A 24,591-nucleotide genomic window follows, 5' to 3' on the forward strand; every position below is an offset into this window, starting at 1 on the left:
TTACATATGTAAAAGTTAAACTCATTAGTTATCCATTTTCTAAATGGATAATATGGTTCTTATCCATATTTGACCCGTTTTTAAAAAAGTTCATTACCCAACCCATTTTTAACGGATAATATGGGTGGATAAGTATTTTTTTTAACCATTTTGCCACTACTGATTAACTAGGACTAACAGAATTGTCAAAATTATTTGAAAGTCTGGATGGTACTGCAGGCAGAGTGGATATATGAATTGCCGCAACTCATAAATCGAAGTTATGTAAAGGCATTAGAATACTTTTGCATGATACAATTTTTTTCTTTATTAAGTTGGCTAATAGGATCAATAGTTCTTATTAAGCTTTTACTTTAAAAAATTATTTTATAACTCATCACATAGTTTAATGTAATTTTTTCAAATTTTATATTCATTGATATGAAGCGTTGTGCGTACTCTAAAGCTAGTATATTCTAAATATTTGTGTACACATAAACATTCGGATACACCAAACTTGTCATTCTTTCTGAGACAGGACTGCAAGTAAGATTGGGCCATTGTTGTTAAGAGTTGGGCTCATAAAGGTAACTTCAGCAATTGGGGTCAATATGCAACGCCCTAATTTGAGCCCGATTATAAAATGGAAAACGGAGATCCGGGGTTTCAATTAGGGAAAACAAAGCGGGTAAGAGAAGAGTGCGCCGCAAAATGCAGATCTTCGTGAAAACCCTAACCGGGAAGACAATCACGCTCGAGGTTGAATCGAGCGACACCATTGACAATGTCAAAGCTAAGATTCAAGACAAAGAAGGTACTTACGATTGATCGTTATTCTCCGTCATCTCTTTGTTCTCTGTATCGCTAATTTGTTTTTGACGTCATTTGATTTTCATTTTAAGGTATTCCACCGGACCAGCAGCGGTTGATCTTCGCCGGAAAGCAGCTCGAAGATGGACGTACTCTTGCTGATTATAACATCCAGAAAGGTAATTATAGTAACGCTAATATGTACGTGGAAACAGTGTAACGTTAGTTATATCTGTTTTATGATTTTAGTGTTGATCATCGGGTCAATTTTGTAGAGTCAACTTTGCATTTGGTTTTGAGGCTTCGTGGAGGGATTATTGAGCCTTCTCTGATGGCTTTGGCTAGGAAGTACAACCAGGATAAGATGATTTGTCGCAAGTAAGATTTTTTACGACTGCCTTTCGCTTTTGTATGAAGTAATTGTGGTGTCTTCCACAGTGCATGCATGTATTCTATGTGATAGTGGTTTCCTATGTATGAAAAGTCATTTGATGCATTGGAAATTCATAAGAAATGTATGAAAAGTTATCATGTTGTATTTTCCTTTCATGTTAGACTAAATTACTTTGATCCCTATTTGGAAGTTAATTCTGATTAGGCTATTCAAATAGCATATCTGTTGAGCTGAGTTATGATATGACTATTAGCTGCAGCCTCTAGTAAGAACATTAGGATTTCTCTCTTGTAAAGCTCACAGCAGCAACCTCAAATTCTCTATGACTAAGTAGCTTTTCTACTCTTACTCCCTCCGTTCCAGTTTATGTGAACCTATTTCCTATTTGGTCCGTTCAAAAAAGAATGACCCCTTTCTAAATTTGGGATTTAGCTTAAACTTTCAATTTTACCCTTAATGAGAAGCTTTTACAGCCACACCACACATACTCTGGATCCCTTTTTGACTTGTTTAGGACCACAAATTCCAAAAGTCTACATTTTTTCTTAAACTCTGTGCCCAGTCAAACAGGTTCACATAAATTGGAACAGAGAGAGTATTAGTTTTATTAATGCCATTGAAGAACTTTGTTTTGCTAGATGTGTGCTGTTCAAGTGAAAAGAAATGTCATGATACAGAAGCAAAGGAAAAAAACTGACTATTACAATGGTTGTCTCTTATTAGACCATTGATTCGACAGTGCATCTCATTGTATTTGTCTTTTATAACTAAAAAAGGTTTACGTGTAGAATTTATGTCATTGGGGTTGCCGAGTATAATACATTTAAAGATTGATAGTTTTGACATTCTTTGACCAGCTACATCATCAGTTCTGTCCTCCTGTCAACCTTTTAGTTGGTTAAGATAGTGTGGACAGTTAGATTCTCTTGAACAATGTGTCTCAAGATTCATAGAGTTGTTACTTTTAATTAATATAGCCTTTGGAAGTTAAGTTTCGTGGATCAGTTGTCATTGTTTGACAATAGTGCAGCTTTTGAAAACTTTTAGCAGGTTAAGTTTGAGACCCGTCTTACCTCCATAATTATGAGGCTAAAGTTTCTATTTCCCCTCTTAGACCTCTACCTTATGGCACAACTTTTTCTTGTGCGGCTTATGTTATAAACCTTGACGGTGATTACTTAATCCTGATACCTGGCCACTTGTTTTAGGTGCTATGCTCGCCTGCATCCTCGTGCTGTCAACTGCAGGAAGAAAAAATGTGGGCACAGCAACCAGGTTTGTGGATGATAGGTTTATGTTACACTTCCTTTGCTTCCCGAGTTTTGATTATGGCACTCACGAACTTTTCTTGCTTTGCAGCTGAGGCCAAAGAAGAAGATCAAGTAGGCGTGATGTCTTTTTTAAGTTCAGATCAATTTTGTGCATTGCAGTTATATTGCCAGTCCGTTGTTTTTACAGTTTTCAGTCCTGCTTCAACTTGATGTCATGGATAGACTACCCATTTGTCTCAAACATCTAATTATTGGATAAGATATCTTTGTGCATTCAATATATGCCTGTTTAGATGAAGTTTACAATGTTCTTCCTGATAAGAAAGCCTGCAGCCTGCAGTTGCATGATTCCATAATCATAATGGTTCATTTGAGAATGTGATGCCATAGCTCGTGCTACTGTAATGCTGCTTTATTTATTTTTTTCTTGATGCTTTTCGGGATATGCCACATTATTGTCCAAAATCCAAACGTTGTTTGAATAGAAAGCCATAACTCAAACTAGTACTTTAGTTAGGATTTAGGTTATAGTGTAATGTTGATTCTTGGAGGAATTGAAGGATTACACTAATTCTGTCACAGTTTACTTCGGTACGACATTTCAAATATAAAATTAGTATTGTTTAAGATTAATTTAACCCACGTGTCGAAGTTTTTAGTTTTTGACATTTTCATATCTGGGTCATATTACGAATGTTATGTTGGCTTAGATACCGATTTAACAGCCTTGAGAGTCTAGCGAAGTTGGTCACCGTGAGTTTTGTGTTATCGCTATTTTCTTATTAATTCATTTCATGTTATCCTGCGGGTGTTATGTTATCTCTATTTCCGTAGTCCATATCAAATAGAAACACATTTTAATTTTGGAGTAGTTTAAACAAATAGTATTGTTACACATTGTTAAGGCATGTTTAAGATTAACAAATTTAGAAGTCTTTTTATTGCATTTTAAACTTGCGTGTCGAATCAAATTGTCACGTAAGTTGGAAGGAGAGTACTATTTCTTCTATATTTAGTTTTTAAATTAATTAATCGACTATCAAATAATGAATTGGGTCAACTTTAGTTGAGTGGTGCTCTGAAATGGAGTCAAGCTCTAGGCCTGGTCGAAAGGAACATGCCTAACCCAAGATAAAGAGGGCCAGGCGAATGTGAGCGTGAGTTAGCTTGGCATCCTAATGCATCCGAGCTCCACTCGTCATACTTGATGAGATTGGTATACAGAACGTTGCCGATGGAGCTTCGGCTTCTTGAAAGTGCAAAATGGCTCCAGAACTTCCCTTTGATTTTGCCAAGGGAAAAGATGTACATAAACTGTTAGAAATGGGGATTAATTTTTGACCTTTTGTTGCTCAATTGACCATAGCACATACTGAAAGCAAGGACAACAGCAAATATCAAACACTTGCAATGTAACCAGGGCCAAGGTCTAACAGGATAATTCACATGTACTTGGTGAACAATATCTGAAAACGACAGTAGCACTAACTCCTGAATTTCTGAGCCAAAAACAAGCCTTCCTTTAGGCAAGTTGCTGTACACGCGAATGGAAACAACCAAAATGTGATGCAGCATTGTTAGTGTTTTTGCAAAGGTTTGTCACCAATATCTCCTCTATTGCGTGTCTAAAAGTAAGAATTGGTTGCAAAATCAGAGGACTATGGGATTCCAAGGATCAGCCCATCAACATCAACAGGGAGAAGCATCTTTTGCCATAGACAGCTAGTAGAAATGAGCTCCTCCGGCGGAGTAACCACCATGGTATCGCTGCTCCTTTGCAAAATCCCAAATACACTAAGCGAGCTACCTTCCTTTATGTATCTACCAAAAATCCAAAGAATTTCGGGTTATTAGTTTCCCGAAACATGTCTAGCAACAAATTGGAGAAAAAAGCAAACAGAGAAAAGACGAGGCAAAAGCATATCTTACCCTTCTTCTAGACGCAGTAAACGAGCTTCAGATGAAAGATTCCTGTCCCTTAACCATTTTCTCAAATGAGAAGCCAATACCTTACAGTTTTTGGTTGTTGTAACCAGTCTGCTCTCTATGATCAGCGGGATAACTCTGGAGTCGGGTCCAGCCTTGACAAAAGCTCTAATACCAGAGTTCTTGTCAGTTATGTAGAAGTCAGTTGAGAATCTCTGCCAGGAGAAACTCGTCCTGTTAATTAACTCTGTATTGAACTCAAGTGAAGGCACAAAATAACACAATCCGAATAGGGTGCTTTTTATATTGCTTTGGACGGTATCTCTGTAGTGTAGTTACTGCAGTATATAATGTTCATACAAAAGGGACAATGTTTAGCCAAGTTTGAGACATCTGACATCCATAGACCATAATAGCATCATTCAAATAGAAACTAGGATTTAGACATGCAATGATGATTCGGTCTCTTTCAATCTTCGTCCTACTCTACCCTTCTTGGCAAGATAAAACTCCTTTAATCTGATTCGAGCACACCCTGAAATAGACCCTAATGTACTTCGTGGTGCCAAGTAAATATACTTGCTAAGTGTAAAACAGGCCACTTGGGTCTTTTACTACGAGACTAGTGCATATAAGCACCTCAATTATGATTACATCACACTCTCTTTCTATGTTTAATCATCATATAACTGGCGTCTGGTGACCTAGGACGGGATATACTTACAGTGGAATGAAAGATGCTCCTGTATGTGTATGCACACGCACGTATGTACCTGTGAGTGTATGCTTGTCTGTACTTATATATATTTGGGCGTGTGTGGTGCATATATATGTGCATATTATGTGATATATTTTGGTGTCGGGACTAGCTTGTACGCAACTAGACTAATCCATCGGTGCCTGCTAGCTCCCACTAGCACATGCACCAAGTAACTATAGCCGCCAAGCCTTGACAAATTAAAAGAATTCACCTAGCATTGACTCTACTAAGATTCGAACCTTGGACTTCAAATTTGTGACTCCAGCACTTCAGTCAATAGGCCACCCACTTAAACTGAGGGTGCTACAAGTTTCATACAAATTATAAAAATACTATCTAGGTTAATTGGATTAACTTACATTTGATTCATGTTTCGGCAAAAAAGTGAACAGGGTAAACAGGGTAAGCGCCATACTCCGGACCAAAGTTAATCTAGATTGAGTTTGCTCTAGGTACAATGTTTGCACTATACTTTACCTTATATAAAAATAAAAAAAAGGTACAATATTTAGATTAATGTTGATCGGCGTCTCAACTTTTCTTTCCCCACAAGATTTACCGACATGATCCTACTCTCTTATAAAATTCAGATTCTAGATATGCTTTGCTAAAAAGAAACACTTTTGTAGGTTTCAGTGTAACCTATAAAACCTTAAACATCCATTTTCAGACAATGATTCTCTCGTCTATTTTCTTTTTTTAATTATCCCATCCTTGTCGACAGACATATATCACATCCACCTCTAGAAAAAAACTAGCAGCAAAAACATGATGACACGGTGAAAGAGCTTCCTTGACTTAATAATTTAAAAAAGAGGTATTAACAGGGAAATGCGACAATTTCTAGTTCGGGAGGTATGTTCATTGTAGATGGAGAGCATGCTGCTAGGACAAGGAGACTAACCTTGAAGAGAGTGTGGGACTGAAGATATTCAAAAAAGTAATATAGCAACAACTAATCTGAAGGGGTTAGAATCAGATGATGGAGATTCAACATAAAAAGCATTACGGACGATGATGAAAGTGGAAGAAAATGTTACCCGTATACTCTTCTATATGGAATGGAAGATGATTAAGCAATTTGGGTAGTTCTTAGGTGTTATGTGGGTTTGATGAGGAGAAGGTGAGGAGATGGATCAATTTTTAGACAAATATCTTAATCTCATATGCCTTTAATTGGAAGATGAGCAATGAAAAGTTTTACAGGAGGCCTACCATTAAGACCGTCAACGTTATTGTTCTAACTTGGACAATGTTGCCTGCTGAAACTTATTACTGTGCTTTTTTACATCTTCGGATTAGGCAGTGTTGGTAGAAACTTGATCATGCTTCTAACCTATTAAGGATGTGAATCTCTGTTTCTTTGTTCTTCCTCGTAGTTGTGAGTATTCATTTTAATCTGACGAGATTTTAGTGAAGCTAGTTATTTAGATACTTATAGGTTCATGGCTCTAACTAGACTTCTGCTACTGGAATCTTTTTAATTTAACAAATGGGTTGACCTCAATTCACTATTTTTGCTCACGTTGTCTTAACGTAGCTTGTGGCACCTAAACACTGAGGTTTCTGCATGAAGTATGGTTTATCCAAACACTTTGTGCTGACATTTGAAATCAAATAGACAGCTGACAATCCTACATTTGAAAAGATGATTCTCTAGCGAGGAAATATAGCGGAAGTGAAGGGCGAAACTATCTTTTATATATAGTCAAAACATTACATTGAAAGGAAAGAAACATGTTTCAAAATGAGGCGAAGAAGCAAAGTTAAAGTCAAGAAATAGACAGTGAGATCTTGTTCATCAGAATTGTAACAAAACTTGAATTAGAAAATGTTTGTCATTGCTCATGTTGAACTTTCTATCAGAGAATCGCCAAACTGTCAGCATTATCAATAGACAGCTTGTAGCCAAGAAGAAAAGAACGTCACCCAAGAATAGCCAGGATTCTTTTGTGACAAATCGAAAGAGAAAACATGATACATTGAATTTCATTCTATGATTAACATCATCGCCAACAGGTAGAAAGGTGGAATACTTTAGTATTACACGAGCAATGTTTCATACCTCAGAATAAGCAAGCCTCCATCCGAAACATGATTCTTTTACATCCACAGGTTTCAGGCCAAGTTCTCCACATTCAAACAACAAGGTGGATGTATAAACACATCGTCCAACCTTCTCATAAGAAGACTCCAAAGATACATTCCCGCAGGAGACATGCTGAAATCATCAAAGAGGAACAAGGTATCTACTGATGTCTGAAGCAATAATAAAAATGCAGAGAAGGGAAGGGAAAGGAATTATGGGGCAATCAATCCAAATAAACACAACAAGCTCATAAATATATAGACTGACTGAACAAGTAATGATCTTTTAGTCAAATATGTTATAATGCACATAGTAAAGCTCTGTGCAAGATTGTCATCTTACTTTCCAGTAGACTATAACTCTAACTACGCTTATATTAATCAGTTCATCACCAAAAATCACCCTAACAAGAGAAGAAAATAATTCAAATGTATATGAATTTTTATTTTTTTTTGCTTCAGATATTTTTGGGACCCAACTCTTCAAGTTAGGATATCCATCACAAGGAAGTAAATGCATATCAATCTTTTCTTGCATTATACGGGGTAGAAGTTACTTGATATTTTCAACAAGCAAACTCCTATAAAATCAGGAGTATTGCAAAAATCAAGAATTACTTCCAAATTTAGCAATCAGCAACGCACACGCATAGGCACTGGGACAGCATTTAGAAAGTTGAAAGCTTTGTTACCATTAGTCATTGCTCAATACAAGAAATAGTTACTTGAAAGAAAGAAAAAACAAAACACCCTTCAAATAAAAAACACAGATAATGCCAAGAAATATTTATAAATAAAAAGAACCCAGATTGAAATGGGTACAAAAGAAGCTTACCCCAGTAATCTTGACGAGCTGACCGTGGCTTGCAATGCTGAGGTTAGAATCTGGAAAAGAACGAAGGTACTGAAGAATGGTACGGTTGTTGCGGAAAGAGAAAGAGTTCCAGAGAAGAAAAGCAGCAATGAGAGCAAAAAGGAAGAGGAAAACAAGAAAGAAGAGAGGGTTGTGAACCACAACAAGGATGAAAAGAGAGACGGCAAGCCCAAACAAGAAAAGGGAGAGCACTACGTATAAAGCAAGTGGGGGAAGAGGAAGTTTGAAGCAATGGGAGTTTTGAGCTACATTTGAATTGGAGTGGGAATGGGAGAGGTTGTTGTGGTTCATCCCTCTCCTTTTTGCTATTCTGCTAATTTGGTAATGTGAAGAAATGGGAAATGGTTAAAAAAGGTGTTAAGCAGAGCAGAGGGTTCAGCTGTCCTTTTCTTTTTGGTTGTCACTTCCCAGTCCCACCCCTTGGGTAAAGAATCTGAGTCACGAACAAAAATGGTGTCTTTCTAGACTCAAATCACAAAATAGGTGAAAACAAAATATGTCAATATCATTTTAAATATAATGCGGTTATTTAGCGCGTTATACCTAAACGGTACGTTTGTCCGTTAAGATATAGCGCGGTCAATACATTAGCTAAATTTGAACTTTAAATTGGCGGAAACTATAGCGCCTCCTATATATGCACTATACCTATATGAAAAAACGGGCTCGTCTCCTTCCCCGACCAGACAAAAGCAGAAAAGCAAAAAACGATCCCCTCCTCCATTTGAGCCCACTCGTCCCAAAAAAATCAAGCTAACACCGGATCCAAGACGTTGTCGTGTAGTGAATCTTGTCTATTGCTCGTTTCGACTCCCATCTCGTCTATTGCTCGTTTCGGCTCCCAAATCATCAATTTTTCATATTTCAAAAAACTTTAAATTAAGGTATTCCGACTTACTTTTTGGTAAAACTCATGTATATAAAATGCTTATTAGTTATTTTTTACGGTGGTCTATGTTTTTTTGCGATCGTTTTGTGATTTAATTAATTTTTTATTTTTTATCCGGATTAGTTTATTTATGTGCTAAAAAATTAGTAAAAAGATATTATTTTATGAATAATTATTGTTATATGTGATTTGATTGTTGTACGTATATTAATATGCGACTTTATTGTTGTTTAGTGCCATTTAGTATTATGTTGTGCCCTTAATTGTTATGTAGTGCCATTTAGCATAATAAAACTGATAATAAATTTTAGCTTATGGTAGTTGACTTTGTTCGTGGCCATTTAGAATAGTGTTACTTTAGTGCTCTTTAAGATTCCGTTGAGTAGAATAAAAACTACGTGCTCTCTTTAACAAACTCTCATTGCGTACTCAATTATGGATTTAATGTATCAGTATATAATTATCAAATATTAGATAGGAATCATAAAATAATCAGTTGCCCAAAAATTTGGGCAAAATATGATAGTTAACAAACAAATCGTTATGAATGAAGTAAATTTAATATTATTTACTATTAAGTTTGTAGTATTTTGTATATGATTAATTATTGAATATATCTTGATTACTTATGAAATTTTAATATATAATTCTGTTATAATTCAAAAATAACTTTAAAAGGATGATAGTTCAAACAAAACCATGCATAATTTTAATAGAAAAATATTGGAAACTAACATATGAAATATTAGTATAGAAAATTTATCAACCTAAATATTTGTTATATGAATAATTACTTAATTATCTTTTTAGTTATTGAAATTAAATATTTAATTCTCTGTTAACCCCAAAATATCTTTAAAAAAGATGATAGTTCAAACACAAACCCTCTCTAATTTTAGTCAACAAATGTAAGAAAATAACATAAAAAATAACAATATAGAAAATCTGTCAAATAAAGTATTTTTATATGAATACTTATTAATTATATCATGTATAGTTATAAAAATTAATTATTTAATTCTATTATACCTAGAAATAGTCGAGTAAGAAGCAAACATATAAAATAATATAAGAAACTAACATGTAAAATAATAATATAGAAAATGTATCAACCTAAGTAATAGTATAAAAAATTATCTATAAAATATTAATATAAAAGACATTGCAATATATTTAAAGATGTTAAACAATTAAACAAAAAAATATTTTAATTAATATTGTTCAATTTATAGACATCGTTATGGAGGTTCCCCCTGTGCATCCCGGACCTGCATCTCGAGAGCTACTATTGCTACAGGGCAACCATAGGTCTTCACACATCTGGGATGGGCAGTGTCTGTCCCAGACATTCCACCCCAAACGTATAGACGATATGTGGGAGTTCATTAGAGACCACCCATTGCATTCTCGTATAGTTAGATGTCTTCAGGGTACGAGTTTCTACAGGATCATAGAGATCGGCTGGTTGCAGTTCGATTAGGCGTTGATCACGACTATGATAGAGCGGTGGCGACCGGAGACGCACACGTTTCATCTACCCAACGGCAAGGCTACTATCACGCTTGAGGACGTGGAGGTTCTTTTCGGGCTGCCTGTTGATGGTATACATGTAGTTACCTGCATGCTCTTAGAGACTATACGGGAATGGATTACCTTCATATGTTGCAGCGGCTCATTGGTTTCCAGCCAGCGGAGCCGACTGCATGGAATGGGGCCAGTCGATTGCAGTTGACTCCCGTTCGGCAGCATATGGTAGCGATGCACGCGGAGATTACTGATGATTCACTGCCAGAGGATATCGACCGGACACGAGATTATTGCTGATGCTGATGTTTTGTGGCATACTGTTCCCGAACACTTCGGGAAACCTAGTCAACTTGCGATTTCTACATCATCTGGAGTGCATATGCATCTGTTCTAGCTTACCTGCATAGGCAGATGTGTCGGGCGTGCATCGGTACCCAGAGAGACATTGCCGGATTTTTACCGCTACTGCAGGTAAAAACATAATCAATTCTTTTCATGATTATAACATACATAATAAAAAATACCTTAAATTTTACGTCCACAATCTATATTAGGTTTGGGCCTGGGAGCGATTCCTGCAGTTCTAGCCACCTCTGCCACTGATTGCTCCGGATGCACCAACTCCACCGTTTCTCCCTTTAGCTTAGAGGTGGGTTGATAGGAGAGGCTACGCCCGTAAAGTCGAGGCTCGATGTCATCTCCCTTATTACAGGGATTTGTTGGATTTACTTGAAGGTACGCATGTACATATATACTTAAGCTTACTTGGCCTGGCTTAATATGTGTTACGTTTACTCACGATTATTATGTTTAATAAATAGTTCATATGGAGAAGGCGACGTGCTCATAGCTGGATTGCTAGATAATTGCTCACGCGATCGAGCTATGTGAAGCTCTTCCGTCCTACTGATATGACTAGATATAATCGAGCATCATGCCACCAAATGAGTCCTTCGCCAGTTTGGTCGCACGCAGCTTATACCTATTTCGACCACTTGGCACAGGACACATTACCAGGGGGATGATCGTTGCAAGGTTGACCAGACATACTTGGACTGGTTAGAGGCCCAGATTGAGGTTTGGGACCAGAGGTATGGCCTGATTCTGCCATACCCACCACCTGACCGTATGGAAGGCGAGCATGAGTACATGGGTTGTATCACAGCGTTACCCGACTTCTCGTCAGGAATCCCGTTCAACGCGCTGGTGGTTGGTATATTCCATACGATGGGAGGATGAGGCACTGGTATGTTATTTGTTATACTTACTTATAACGTTACATTATCGTTCCGTAATTAATATTTTATATGTTATGCAGGCTACTGGCTTACACCAGTTCTACAATTGGGACTGAAGTTGCTACAATATACATGCGAGGGAGCGACAACTTTGCACATGTTTGGCCGTCGGGTTATTGATCTTGCTGCTGACACATTCAGACGTGCCCGAGAGGATGGATGCTTATATTGAGACGTGCCCGAGAAAAATGAAAAATTTCATAGAGACATTGATCATCCTGTTTTCCCAACAATTGTCGAGTGGGAGGGACTAACTAGGTTTCTACCACAGACGTTGGACGTAGGAGTCCCATACTGTTCTAGAAATCAAGCAAGTGGTACTATTGATGAAAGCAATGAAATACGATAAATGTGTGTCAACTGGGGCCTAGATTATGATGCCCTCGGTCTGAAAGGATGCGTACAAGATGTTGACAAAGAAGATGAAGACAGTGACAATGAAATAGTGCTAGACAATGACGATAATGGCGAATGAAAATTGTTATTTATTTCTTGAGGTATATTTTAAATTGTTGTATTGAATCTTTAATGCTAAATATCAAGTAGATTTAATCCTATTGGAAACATAATTTTTTTTTCTGAAATTTTGCAAACTAGTCATTTACAGAAATTTTGTACAATAAAAATACTCCAATAAAACACTACGTTTATCCCTGATAATTTGGCACATTGGATGAACTGCCGCCTAGAGCTGAATTACCACCGCTTCCCAAACCATCTGAAGGACATTTATGACGGTCGTGTCCTGATTGGGAACACATGCCACATTAACGCGCATAAACGGTATCACCAACATCCATCTGGTTTCGTATCCGCGTTCTTTTTTGCACTTGCCATTGACGCACATAATTCATGTTACACATCATTTTAAATGTTTCCGGCAGCCAATAATGCTCAGCACCCACTGGCTGCAACTGACCACTATAGGTGTTTACGTATGCACCAACACTATATTCTTTATCAACGTACCTCGTTGCTGCGAAACCTGTATGTTGAAAGCACTTCATGGCATGTGAGCATGGAAAGTGATAGATTGATCATTTTCCACAAGAGCATAATATTCTGGATTTATTGATGTTGTGTGTATTATTCACGCGGTTGTTATGCAGACCAGTGCAAACTTCAAAAATATTTCGCTCGCTGCAATACTGTAAAAGTGTATGCCACTGTGCTTGCTTCTTATATTTCTGTAATGACCTGACTAGTTATTTTGAGAGAATTAGCCTCGAACCCCTATTTATTGCCTCCTCTATTTCGTTCCGTGGTTACGTGACTTGCCGGAAGGTTTGGTTTTTGGTTTCGGAGTGAATCGGGACATGTAGTCCCTAAAATTGAAGTTTAAGTCATAATAATTTACTATAGTTTGATTTATGTAAAGACGACTTCATAATGAGGTTTTAACAGTTTCAATAGCTCTATAGGGTGGTTTTGGTCTTCGAAGCATGTCTGAATGATGATTTGGAGGTCCGTAGGTCATTTCGGCATTGATTGGCGAAAGTTGGAAAATTGGATGATTTTTAAAAAGTTTGACCGAGAGTGGACTTTTGATATCGAGGCCGGATTCCGATTTCGGAAGTTTGAGTAGGTCTGTAATGTTAATTGTGACATATGTGCAAAATTTGAGGTCAATCGGACTTGATTTCATAAGTTTCGGCATCAGATATAGAAGTTAGAAGTTCTAAAGTTCATTAGGCTCGAATCGATATGCAATTCGTATTTTTAGCGTTGTTTGATATGATTTAAAGGCTCGACTAAGTCCGTATGATGTTTTAGGACTTGTTGGTATATTTGTACGGGCCCCGGGAGCCCCGGGTGTGATTCAGATTTGAATCCAGAACAAAATTGGACTTGGTGCATTGCTGAAGCTTGGCAATGTCTGGTGCAATCGCACCTGCGCACATTAGGCCGCAGATGCGGCACCGCAGAACCGGCCATCGAGCCACATAAGCAGTTTGTGGCCTACCCATCTAGGACCGCAGATGAGGTCAGAGTTTTGCAAAAGCAGAATCGCACATGCGATTGGGGAAGCGCATAAGCGGAAAGGCCTGGAAGGCCCGGTGATCGTAGAAGCGAAGACCTTTCGCAGAAGCGGAAGCACATATATGGTTGTCCCTTCGTAGAAGAGCAAGCGCAAGTGCGCTTAGGGTGCCGCAGAAGAGAGTTTTCATAGCCTAAGTGATGGCCGCACCTGTGATGGAAATTCCGCAGGTGCGGAGCTGCAGATGCGGCTAAGGCCTCGCAAAAACAGAAGTGCTGGACAGAAGGCTTAAAATTGAGGGTTTGCCATTTTGTTTTTTTCATATTTTGAGATATAGAGCTCGGATTGAGGCGAAAGTTAGAGAGATTTTCAGAGGAAGTATTTGGGTAAGGATTCTTGACTCATTTTTGATTCATTTCTGCTAATCTATCATTAATTTCTTCATTTAATTAAGGATTAGGATTGAGAAATTTGGAAAAAAGGTGAACAAATCCTTAGGCTGAATTTTGAGGTTTTGATAGAGATTTTTGTATCGGATTTGGGTAACTTTGGTATGGGTGAACTCGATATCGAATGGGTATTCGTATTTTGTAACTTTTACCCGATTCCGAGGTGTGGGCCCATGTCGACTTTTTTGGGCGATTTTTTTTAATTCTTTTCTAAACTCGTAGATTTATTATTTAAATTAGTTTCTTATAGTTATATTTATAGTATGTAATTGTTTTGGCTAGATTCGAGTTGATCGGAGTTGGAAAGTCGAGAGAAAGGCATTCTTATTGATTGATTGAGCGATATTTGAGGTAAGTGACTTGTCTAACTTTGTATGTAGGGAAACTCCCCTTAGGTTTGGTATTGTTATGATATTTGGAATACGTGAAGGGCGTGTACATGAGGTGACGAGTGCGTACTCAGGTTAAATGTTGAAAATTTGGTTTTTGCTAAGTAGTTTCCTTTTTAATTCCTTAACTGAGTTACTCTAGCATGTGTAGTCATCATGTTTAGCCTAATGTCGCATGTCTATGTATCTTATCTCTTACCTGCAATTTGTGCAACATGCTTAGTTGGATTTCCGGTTTCCTTGATCTTGTATTCAGTCTTTAACTGTAGGATTTCTTGCTGTAATTTCATTGTCCCATCGGTTATATGTTGCATATTTATTTTGGGACTACAAGGCGGTACCTCGGTAGTACCCCTGTTGTGTAATTATATTATTATATGTTTTGCCTTGTTTTCTATTATTTTCAGTAGGGCCCTGACCTGACCTCGTCACTATTCTACTGAGGTTAGGCTTGGCACTTACTATGTACCGTTGTGGTATACTCGTACTACGCTTATGCACATGTCTTTATGCAGATCTAGGTGCATCTTACCAGCCCCGATATTAGTGAGCTGTGTTGCTACTTGGAAACTTCAAGGTACACCTGCCCGCGACGGCAGGCCTCGGAGTCCCCTTCTATTCCGTTCTTCTCTTATTTCTTTATATTTTGATAGATAATGATGTATAGGATTATTTTGTACTGTACTTAAAGCTTGTGACTTATATCTCACCAGGTTTTGGAGTTTATGTATTGAGTTTTGTAGACTCTTTTTATGAAATGGTTGGGGTGTTCAAGTTTTAATCTCTTATTAAATATTTCCGCGTATTGTTTAGGATTACCTAGTCTTAGAGACTAGGTACCGTCACGATATCCCATGAAGGAAAATTGGGATCGTGACAAGTTGGTATTAGAGCACTCGGTTCATAGGTGTTATGAGTCACAAACAGGTTTAGTAGAGTCTCGCAGATCGGTACGGAGACGTCTGTGATTATCTTCGGGAGGTTATGAAACTGTTAGGAAAATCTTCACTTATTTGATTCCTTATCGTGCGAAATTTTCGACTTCGGATTCTAAATTTCTGTCTTTCTATTCTCTCACAGATGGTGATGACACGTACAGCTGGATCAGATGACTAGACACCCGCGTTCCCTGCTAGAGCCGCGAGAGGCCGGGGCCGGGGTAGAGGCCGAGGATGTCCATGTGGTGCAGCCAGAGCAACTGCACGAGCTGCTACAGAGGAGCCACCAGTAGCTCCATTTGGAGGGCAGGCACCTGAGACGCCTGTTACTGCACCAGCCCTCCAGGAGACTCTTCCCTAGTTTCTGAGTATGTTCAGCACCTTGGCTTAGGCAGGATTGATACCACTTGCTCCTGCCACATCTCAGGACGGGGGAGAAGGACAGACTCCCGCCGCCCATTCCCCAGAGCAGTGGGTCCAGGTCGATCAGGTTCCAGAGGTCATATCGATGCAGCCGGTAACTCTAGTTGAGCCCGTGGTTAGGACATCAGTTTATGAGGGGCACAACTCAGGCTCGAGAGGTACAAGAAGTACCACCCTCCTACTTTCAGTGGCTTAGCATCAGAGGATTCCCAGGGTTTTCTTGAGAAGTGACACCGTATCTTCCGTATTGTGTGTATTGCGGAGTCTAGTAGGGTTTCTTTCACTACGTTCCAGCTTAGAGGATCGACCTATCAGTGGTGGCGAGCATACAGGTTAGGTAGTTCGGCCAAGGCAACTTCACTCACTCGGACTCAATTCTCAAATATGTTCTTGAAGGAGTATGTCCCTGAGAGTCTCAGAGATGCATGACGCACAGAGTTTGAGAAGTTGCGCCAGGGTTCTATGACCGTGTCAGAGTATGCTGTCCGATTTAGTGATTTGGCTAGGCATGCACCAGCCTTGATTGCTACTGTTCGGGAGCGGGTTCGTCGATTTATTGAGGGGCTCAACCCCAATATCAGATTTAGCATGGCCCGAGAGTTGGAGATGTACATCGCATACCAGCAGGTAGTGGGCATTGCTAGGATATCAGAGTGTATGTTAACTCGAGAAAGAGAGGAGAGGGAGGCCAAGAGGTCACGAGAGTCTGGCACATATAGTGGTACTCGTGCCCCAGCTACAACTCGTTAAGGTAGGGGCTATGTGGGTCCATCTGTTCATTCAACACTTTCAGCTGCCAGCGGTACTCCGGCTACTCCTAGGCCCTAGGCTCCTTATTATGCATCACCATTATCTAGTTCACCTCCTGCATGGGGTGTTTTCAGCGGTTAGTCCAGTCGAACAGGCCCGAGCTAGCCACAATAGCCATGTCTTTCGAGAGCTTATTTTGAGTGTGGGGACACTCGTCATGTGTTGAGGGATTGCCCCAGACTTAGGAGGGGTGCACCTCCACCGACCACTCAAGCACCGCGTGCTCCAGCTGGTCCTCATGCTATAGTTACAGCACTAGGCAGTTGCATCCAATTTTGTCATCATATGTATTGTTCCGATCTGTCATAGAGATGCATTAATTATATTTGATCCAAGCTCCACTTATTCCTATGTGTCATTTTATTTTGCTCCGTATTTGGGTGTATCCCGTGATTCTTTGAGTTCTCCTGTTTATGTGTCTACACCCATAGGAGAGTCTATTATTATTGGCCGTGTGTACCGGTCGTGTTTCATTGTTTTTAGTGGTTTTGAGACCAGAGCTGATTTATTATTGCTCAGTATGGTGGATTTCGATGTTATTTTGGGCATGGACTGATTGTCTCCCTATCATGCTATCCTTTATTGTTACTCCAAGATGATGACGTTTCCTATGCTAGGTTTATCGTAGCTAGAGTGAAGAGGTACCTTAGTTTATGTTCCTAGCAGGGTAGTCTCATTTATAAAGGCTCAACAGATGGTTGAGAAGGGGTATGATGCATATCTTGCATATGTGAGGGATGTTAGTGCTGACACTTATATCGTCGAGTCAGTTCCGGTAGTGAGGGATTATCCAGACATATTTTCGGCCGATCTTTCGGGCATGCCGCCCGACAGAGATATCGACTTTAGTATTGATTTGTTACGGGGCACACAACCCATTTCTATTCCACCATATCGTATGGCCCCAATAGAGTTGAAGAAGTTAAAGGAACAATTGCAAGAGTTGCTCGATAAGGGCTTCATTCGATCAAGTGTGTCGCCTTGGGGTGCTCATGTCTTGTTTGTAAAGAAAAAGGATGGTTCTATGCGAATGTGTATTAATTATCGCCAGTTGAACAAGGTTACAGTGAAGAACATGTATCCATTGCCACGTATTGATGACATATTTGATCATCTTCAGGGTACCAGAGTGTTCTCTAGGATCGACTTACGTTCAGGCTATCATCATTTGAAGATTCGTGAGCCAGATATACCAAAGACTACTTTCAAGACTCGATATGGTCATTACGAGTTCCTAGTGATATCTTTTGGGCTGACCAACGGCCCAACAACATTCATGCACTTGATAAACAGTATATTTCAGCCCTATCTTGACTCGTTCATCATTGTGTTCATTGACAATATTCTGGTGTACTCCCAGAGCCGGGAGGATCATGAGCAACACCCGAGGACTGTGCTTCAGACCTTGAGAGAAAATAAGTTATATACAAAATTTTTGAAGTATGAATTCTGGGTAGATTCAGTGGTATTTTTGGGTCATGTAGTATCGATTTAGGGGATTAAGGTAGACCCTAAGAAGATTGAAGCAGTGTAGAGTTGGACCAGACCGTCCTCAACTATAGAGATTCGTAGTTTTCTGGGCTTGGCGGGGGTATTATCACCAATTTGTAGAGGGTTTCTCGTCTATTGCAGCACCTATGACCACATTGACCCAGAAGGGTGCTCCGTTCAGGTGGACCGAGGAGTGTGAGGAGAGATTTCAAAAGCTCAAGATGGCCACACCTGCGATGAAAATTCCGCAGAAGCGGCTAAGGCCTTGCAAAAGCGGAAGTGCTGGACATAAGGTTTAAAATCAAGGGTTTGCCATTTTCTTCGTATTTTGAGATATAGAGCTCCGATTGAGGCGAATATTTGAGAGATTTTTAGAGGAATAATTTGGGTAAGGATTCTTGACTCATTTTTGATTAATTTTTATTAATCTATCATTAATTTCTTTATTTAATTAAGAGTTTGGGTTGAGAAATCTGGGAAAACGGTGGAAAAATCCTTAGGCCGAATTTTGAGGTTTTGATAGATATTTTTGTATCGGATTTGTGTAATTTTGGTATGGTTGAACTCGATATCTAATGGGTGTTCGTATTTTTTGACTTTTATCCGATTTCGAGATGTGGGTCCGGGTCGACCTTTTGGGGCGAATTTTTATTTCTTTGCTAAAGTCGTTAATTTATTATTTAAATTAGTTTCTTATAGTTATATTTATAATATGTAATTTTTTTGGCTAGATTCGAGCCGATCGGAGTTTAAAAGTCGAGGGAAAGGTATTCTTATTGATTGATTGAGCGAGATTTGAGGTAAGTGACTTATCTAACCTTGTGGGAGGGAGGGGGATCCCTTTAGGTTTGGTAAAGTTATGGTATTTGCAATATGTGAAGGCCGTGTACGTGAGGTAACAAACGCGTACTCAGGTTAAATGTTAAAAATCTGGTTCTTGCTAAATAGTTTCCTTTTTAATTCCTTAACTGAGTTACTCTAGCATGTGTAATCATCATGTTTAGCCTAATTTCGCATGTCTACGTGTCTTATCTCTTACTTGAAATTTGTGCAACATGCTTAGTTGGATTTTCTGCTTCCCTGATCTTGTATTCAGTCTTTAACTGTAGGATTCCTTGTTGTAATTTCATTGTCTCATCTGTTGTTTGTTGCATATTTATTTTGGGACTACGAGGCGGTACCTCGGGAGCACCCCCTATTGTGTATTTACTTTTGGGACTACGAGGCGGTACCTCGGAAGTACCCCTGTTGCATATTTACTTTTGGAACTACGAGGCGGTACCTTGGGAGCGCCCCTGTTATGTATTTACTTTTGGGACTACGAGGCGGTACCTCGGGAGCGCCAATGTTGTTTACCTCTATTTGTTGTATTGTTATCTTTCTGTAATTTCTCATTGTTCACTTCTCAGTCATTTAATTATATTATTATATGTTCTGCCTTGTTTCCTATTATTTCTAGTAGGGCCCTGACCTGACCTCGTCACTACTCTACTGAGGTTAGGCTTGGCACTTACTGGGTACCGTTGTAGTGTACTCATACTACGCTTCTGCACATGTCTTTGTGCAGATCCAGGTGCATCTTACCAACCCCGATATTAGTGTGTTGTGTTGATTCTTGGAGACATCAAGGTACACCTGCCCACGATCGCAGGCCTCAGAGTCCCCTTCTATTCCGTTCTTCTCTTATTTCTTTATATTTTGATAGACAGTGATATATAAGATTATTCGGTACTGTACTTAAAGCTTGTACCTTATATCTCACCAGGTTTTGGAATTTTATGTGTTGAGTTTTGGTAGACTCTTTTATGAAATTGTTGGGATGTTCAAGTTTTAATCTCTTATTAAATGTTTCCGCGTATTATTTAAGCTTACCTAGTCTTAGAGAGTAGGTGCTTCACGATATCCCACAAAGGGAAATTGGGGTAGTGACAATTTCTCAAATCGTTTTATTGGTTGTGGTATAAATTCAACACCCCTTTCCATCAATGACGATGCACCTCTAGATCTTTCAACAAACCTCTCCACTATCTGCTGGAATGATATCCACACCATTTGCCTCATGAATTTACACTCTTGGTGATCTGTTGCAGCCATTCACATTAAATCATATAAGTCCTTGTTCGGATGAGCCCTCTGGAACTTGGCCTTCAAGTGCCTAACACAGTAACAGTGGTAGGCATACGGTTCTTGCCATACACGCAAATTCTATATACAACTTAAAATACCGCCATGCCAATCAGATATTAGACAAATACCCGAACGCTGTCTGACAACGTGCTCCTTCAAGTGGTTCAAAAACAATGTCCACGTCTCTTGGCTTTCATTGGTACAAATAGCAAATGCCAGGGGAAATATGCTTCCATTAACATCTACTACAACGACGATCAACAATTTAATATCATACTTTCCATAGACATGAATGTCGTCTATGGATATTACCGGCCGACAATGCACAAAACCATCAATGGCTAGTTTAAATGCCTAGAGCACATATCTGAAGATGAATTCTTGTATTCTCAGATTCCGCTCAAGCTTCCATTTAACAACAATCCAGGTGTTAAAGTGTTTCAATGCAGCTATGTACCTGGATGGAGCGACAAAGGACTTATCTCAGTTACCATAAACAATCTCAAATGTACGTTTATGCCCGAGAAATGCCTTTCTTTTGATAATGGTACATCCATATACCCGGTGGACAGATGTTATATACTCTTTAATCTTGTACCTTATGGACGATTCAATGTGTGGAATCAAGAAAAGAGAAATCAGGTCAATATTCAAGTTAAAATGATTCCCACTAAATGTGTCCATTTCATAAGTGTGGGTGCCAATGTATTTCCCCACAATCTACATATTTGTTTTCAACTTTCTTGCACGCAACATCCATGTACAACCTTGAAACCATCTACGACAAATAACCTTGTATACTTCCGGAGATGAATCATGAACCACGATCTTACGACACTCTTTTATATTGTACATTCACACCGCCCTGCTTAGGCGCGCTTTATTAGCAAAAAATATATTCTTTGTCAGCACTATTAGTCTAGATTCATCCCATATTGCTGTCAAAATATCGTCAAGATCTCTTGTGAGGGCATCCACATCCGACATACTGGGCAACTGATCAAGGTAGGGAATCTCCCTTGAATGAAACGGTACACGGTACTCATACACTCTCGGTATAACGGTGGTGAAGACTGCATATATGGAGCATGCTCATTGGTGGCATCATGCTCCCTCATCAAATCAGGTTCATCATCATCGCCAGAGTGCGTCATCTCCAGACTCATCAGCATTGTTGTCATAATCACTATCATCTTCCTGACTTTGTGCATCTACCAAATCCCGATTAAATATATCGTCTTCGGGTAATTGAGGAAGGATAGGACCTTCAAGTTGCTCGTTTTCACTGCACAACCAATAAAATAATGAGTTTATTAAATTCATCCAAACATCAAATATAAACTTTATCATTTAACTTACAAATCAGAATCTGTTGCTATCCCATGATGCACATTATCCTGTTGATGATTACTCCCGAATGGACCACTATGATCCAGCACACTAAAATTAGGTATATTCCAACTGTCAATTGGTTCATAACTTGTAAAATTCATATTTGGTTGGTACCCCATTTGGAATATATGAGTGTTAATACAAATACAATACATAAAAAAATTGTAATACAAAGGAAAATTGAAATTTACCACTCGGCTTGTGGATTATGTAAACTGGGAGAAATTATGTCCTCGCTCATCATTTGCCCGTGGAGATAAGTTTAGATCTGGCCAAACTCTTTCAAACGGAACCTGTTTGGATAAAACTGCTCCACAAAACTCACCCGAAGATTGAGGCTTATCCCTATTTTTGCGGAATCTCAATATTGCGAACGCCTTCAGCTTTAACGTACATTTCCAACATATTTATCGTAAGGAATTCCCGGTGTTCTTTCGGAGTTCTCAAAAAATCTGTCGGAGTTTCATCGTTTTCAATGTTAAACTCAGCATAACAAGCAACCCCTTGCGGAGTAACAAAATACGGATATCTTCCAGTTACTTTAATATTAACCGAACGTTTTCTCACACCCATTTTTTTTTACATAATAACGATACCAATCTATCGTACTCCATTATAAGTGGCAACTTAACATGACATTGTGGAGAATAACTACAGCGTACTGAGTGATTCTCCACCACAACCTCACCCCCCGAATATAATGAAACCCTTATTTTTCGCTCTTCGGACATTATGACAAAATACAAAATAAGTTAATATACCAAATATTTCGGAAGACTTGAAGGATCCTGAATGAATTTTTATCAAATGCTGAAACTCCTTAAATAAGCAAAAAATCAGTCCGGGGTACAATAATTGAAGGTATAACACATGCATAATAGGCGCTATATATGTAGCGCCTATTATGAATGTGCTATACTCTCAATTATTGGTGGGTCAGTAAAATTCAGATCAATTATTGGTGGAGTAATAAAGTTTATATATAGCGGATGTATTGACCGCGCTATACCTTAACGGACAAACGTGTCGTTAAGGTATAGCGCGATAAATAACCGCGTTATATATAAAATAGTACTCATATATTTTTTTTTACCTATTTTTGTGCTTTGAGTCCAAAAAGATAACATTTTGGTTTCGGATTCAAAGAATCTCATGGATTTTGTCTTACTTAAATACTCCAATATTTGAAAATTATTCGTTTCTATTTTAACTTCATTAATTATAATAAAATGATAAAACATTATATAAAAATAATGATAAATGTGATGCATTTATTTGTCTGATACATAGGTCGACTAATGTTTTCTCCATTTTTGTTATTGCATGGATTATTAACAACAACACGCAGACCTTACCCTACTCTTGAGTAGAGGGGCGCTGTTTCCAATAGACCCTCGGTATCCTTCCCTCCAAGAACTCCCCACCTTGCTCTTGGGGTGATTCGAACTCACAATCTCTTGGTTGGAGGTGGAGGTACTTACCATCAGAGCAAATCACCTTGTCAACATGGTTTATTAACAGAATTTTATATATCAGTGACATGAAATTAGCTCACAAAAATCTTTACGTTAATGAAAAAGAAGTTGAATATGAAAACTTTATACTATGATAACATATATTTTTTGTTTTTATATTCGATGGTAGATCAGTCCTTTGTGTGCATGTGTTCAGTATAAGTACCTCATGGAATTATAATGTGATCATCAAGTTATCATATATATTATATACGTTGGTAATATACTATACTTTACTTCTCGTCATCATATCATCATGTATAATTTTTTTTATTGGGTAATTATCATCATCATGATATTAAACTAGTTCATCTTTCTTACTCTTTGCATATTGTTTGCAACAAATTTTCATAGTGCTACAAATGAACTGCAATCACAAAATAAGAAAAAATTAATTTTATTGATCAATGGTGAATATAATTCTATTTTTTTTTTTGATTCTTCTCTCTTGATTATCTCTGTGATTCAAGGGCTTGAGCATCGCGTTTTTCGAACATAAGATGATCTAGACCTCCTTGAAAAGTATTTGATTCCCAAGAAAGGATGTCTCCATTAAAGGGTGTTGTGGGTTTTCTTGAACTCTTTAATTATCAAGAAGTTTTCGGTCATATTTTAGTTTCTTTGTGAATATCCCATGATTTTATGAAATTTTCAAGATGATCTCCATTTTTGAGATATTTTTTTAAGGTAATAACCCTTTTTTAAAGGAGTGATCTGGGGTTATGATAGATTAGCCTCCAAGTTAGGATTTTGGTAGAGTAGTCTCTAAGCAACCCTAATAGACTCCTAGAATTTCAAGAGTCATTTTATAGTATCTTGAATTTAGGATTTAATCCAAAATTCGTATGAGCTTGATCCGTTAAAATTTCGGTGTCTACACATATCACAATGACATTGAGTAGTCTACAGTTTTTTCCTAATAAAATTAGATATAAGAAGAAATTGCTTTTTGACAAAGTAGATTATATGTCCCATTCTTATACAAATTTGCAGTTTATTGATTATACAATTGGTTGATCTAAGAATCTTTATTGGTATGCAATCGGATATTGAGTGCATTGGAATATCATACAACTATTTAAAAATCCAGGAACATTGGTAGGGAAAAATTAATTAACTTCTGAAAAGCTTTTACAGTACTTGCAACAAAAGAAAATTAAGTTAATTAACCCATGTGAAGCGGCATCCACCTTTTAAATATTTTTTTGGAAATAACTATCATTTTAAAATCGGAAACGAGAAAATTACTACGAGTGAATTGAGC

The 24,591-nt window shown here is 38.2% G+C and overlaps 2 protein-coding genes across 2 annotated transcripts; one reads left to right on the top strand and one right to left on the bottom strand.

The window, feature by feature from the left end:
* Positions 1-634: 634 nt before the first annotated feature.
* Positions 635-2,843, top strand: LOC107790892 (ubiquitin-ribosomal protein eL40 fusion protein). Its single transcript, XM_016612866.2, has 5 exons — positions 635-793; positions 882-968; positions 1,065-1,167; positions 2,392-2,458; positions 2,543-2,843. Exons 1-5 carry the CDS (start codon positions 691-693, stop codon positions 2,567-2,569), a joined length of 387 nt encoding a protein of 128 aa, XP_016468352.1. The 5' UTR covers positions 635-690; the 3' UTR covers positions 2,570-2,843.
* Positions 2,844-3,849: 1,006 nt separating this feature from the next.
* On the bottom strand, positions 3,850-8,527 carry LOC107790891 (putative membrane protein At1g16860). The gene is made up of 4 exons (XM_016612865.2): positions 8,064-8,527; positions 7,206-7,361; positions 4,384-4,595; positions 3,850-4,275 (listed from the first exon to the last, which is right to left on the bottom strand). Exons 1-4 carry the CDS (start codon positions 8,391-8,393, stop codon positions 4,113-4,115), a joined length of 861 nt encoding a protein of 286 aa, XP_016468351.1. The 5' UTR covers positions 8,394-8,527; the 3' UTR covers positions 3,850-4,112.
* Positions 8,528-24,591: the final 16,064 nt, after the last annotated feature.

Source organism: Nicotiana tabacum, chromosome 19, assembly GCF_000715075.1.
Source record: "Nicotiana tabacum cultivar K326 chromosome 19, ASM71507v2, whole genome shotgun sequence".
In the NCBI taxonomy this organism is placed as follows: Eukaryota; Viridiplantae; Streptophyta; class Magnoliopsida; order Solanales; family Solanaceae; genus Nicotiana; species Nicotiana tabacum.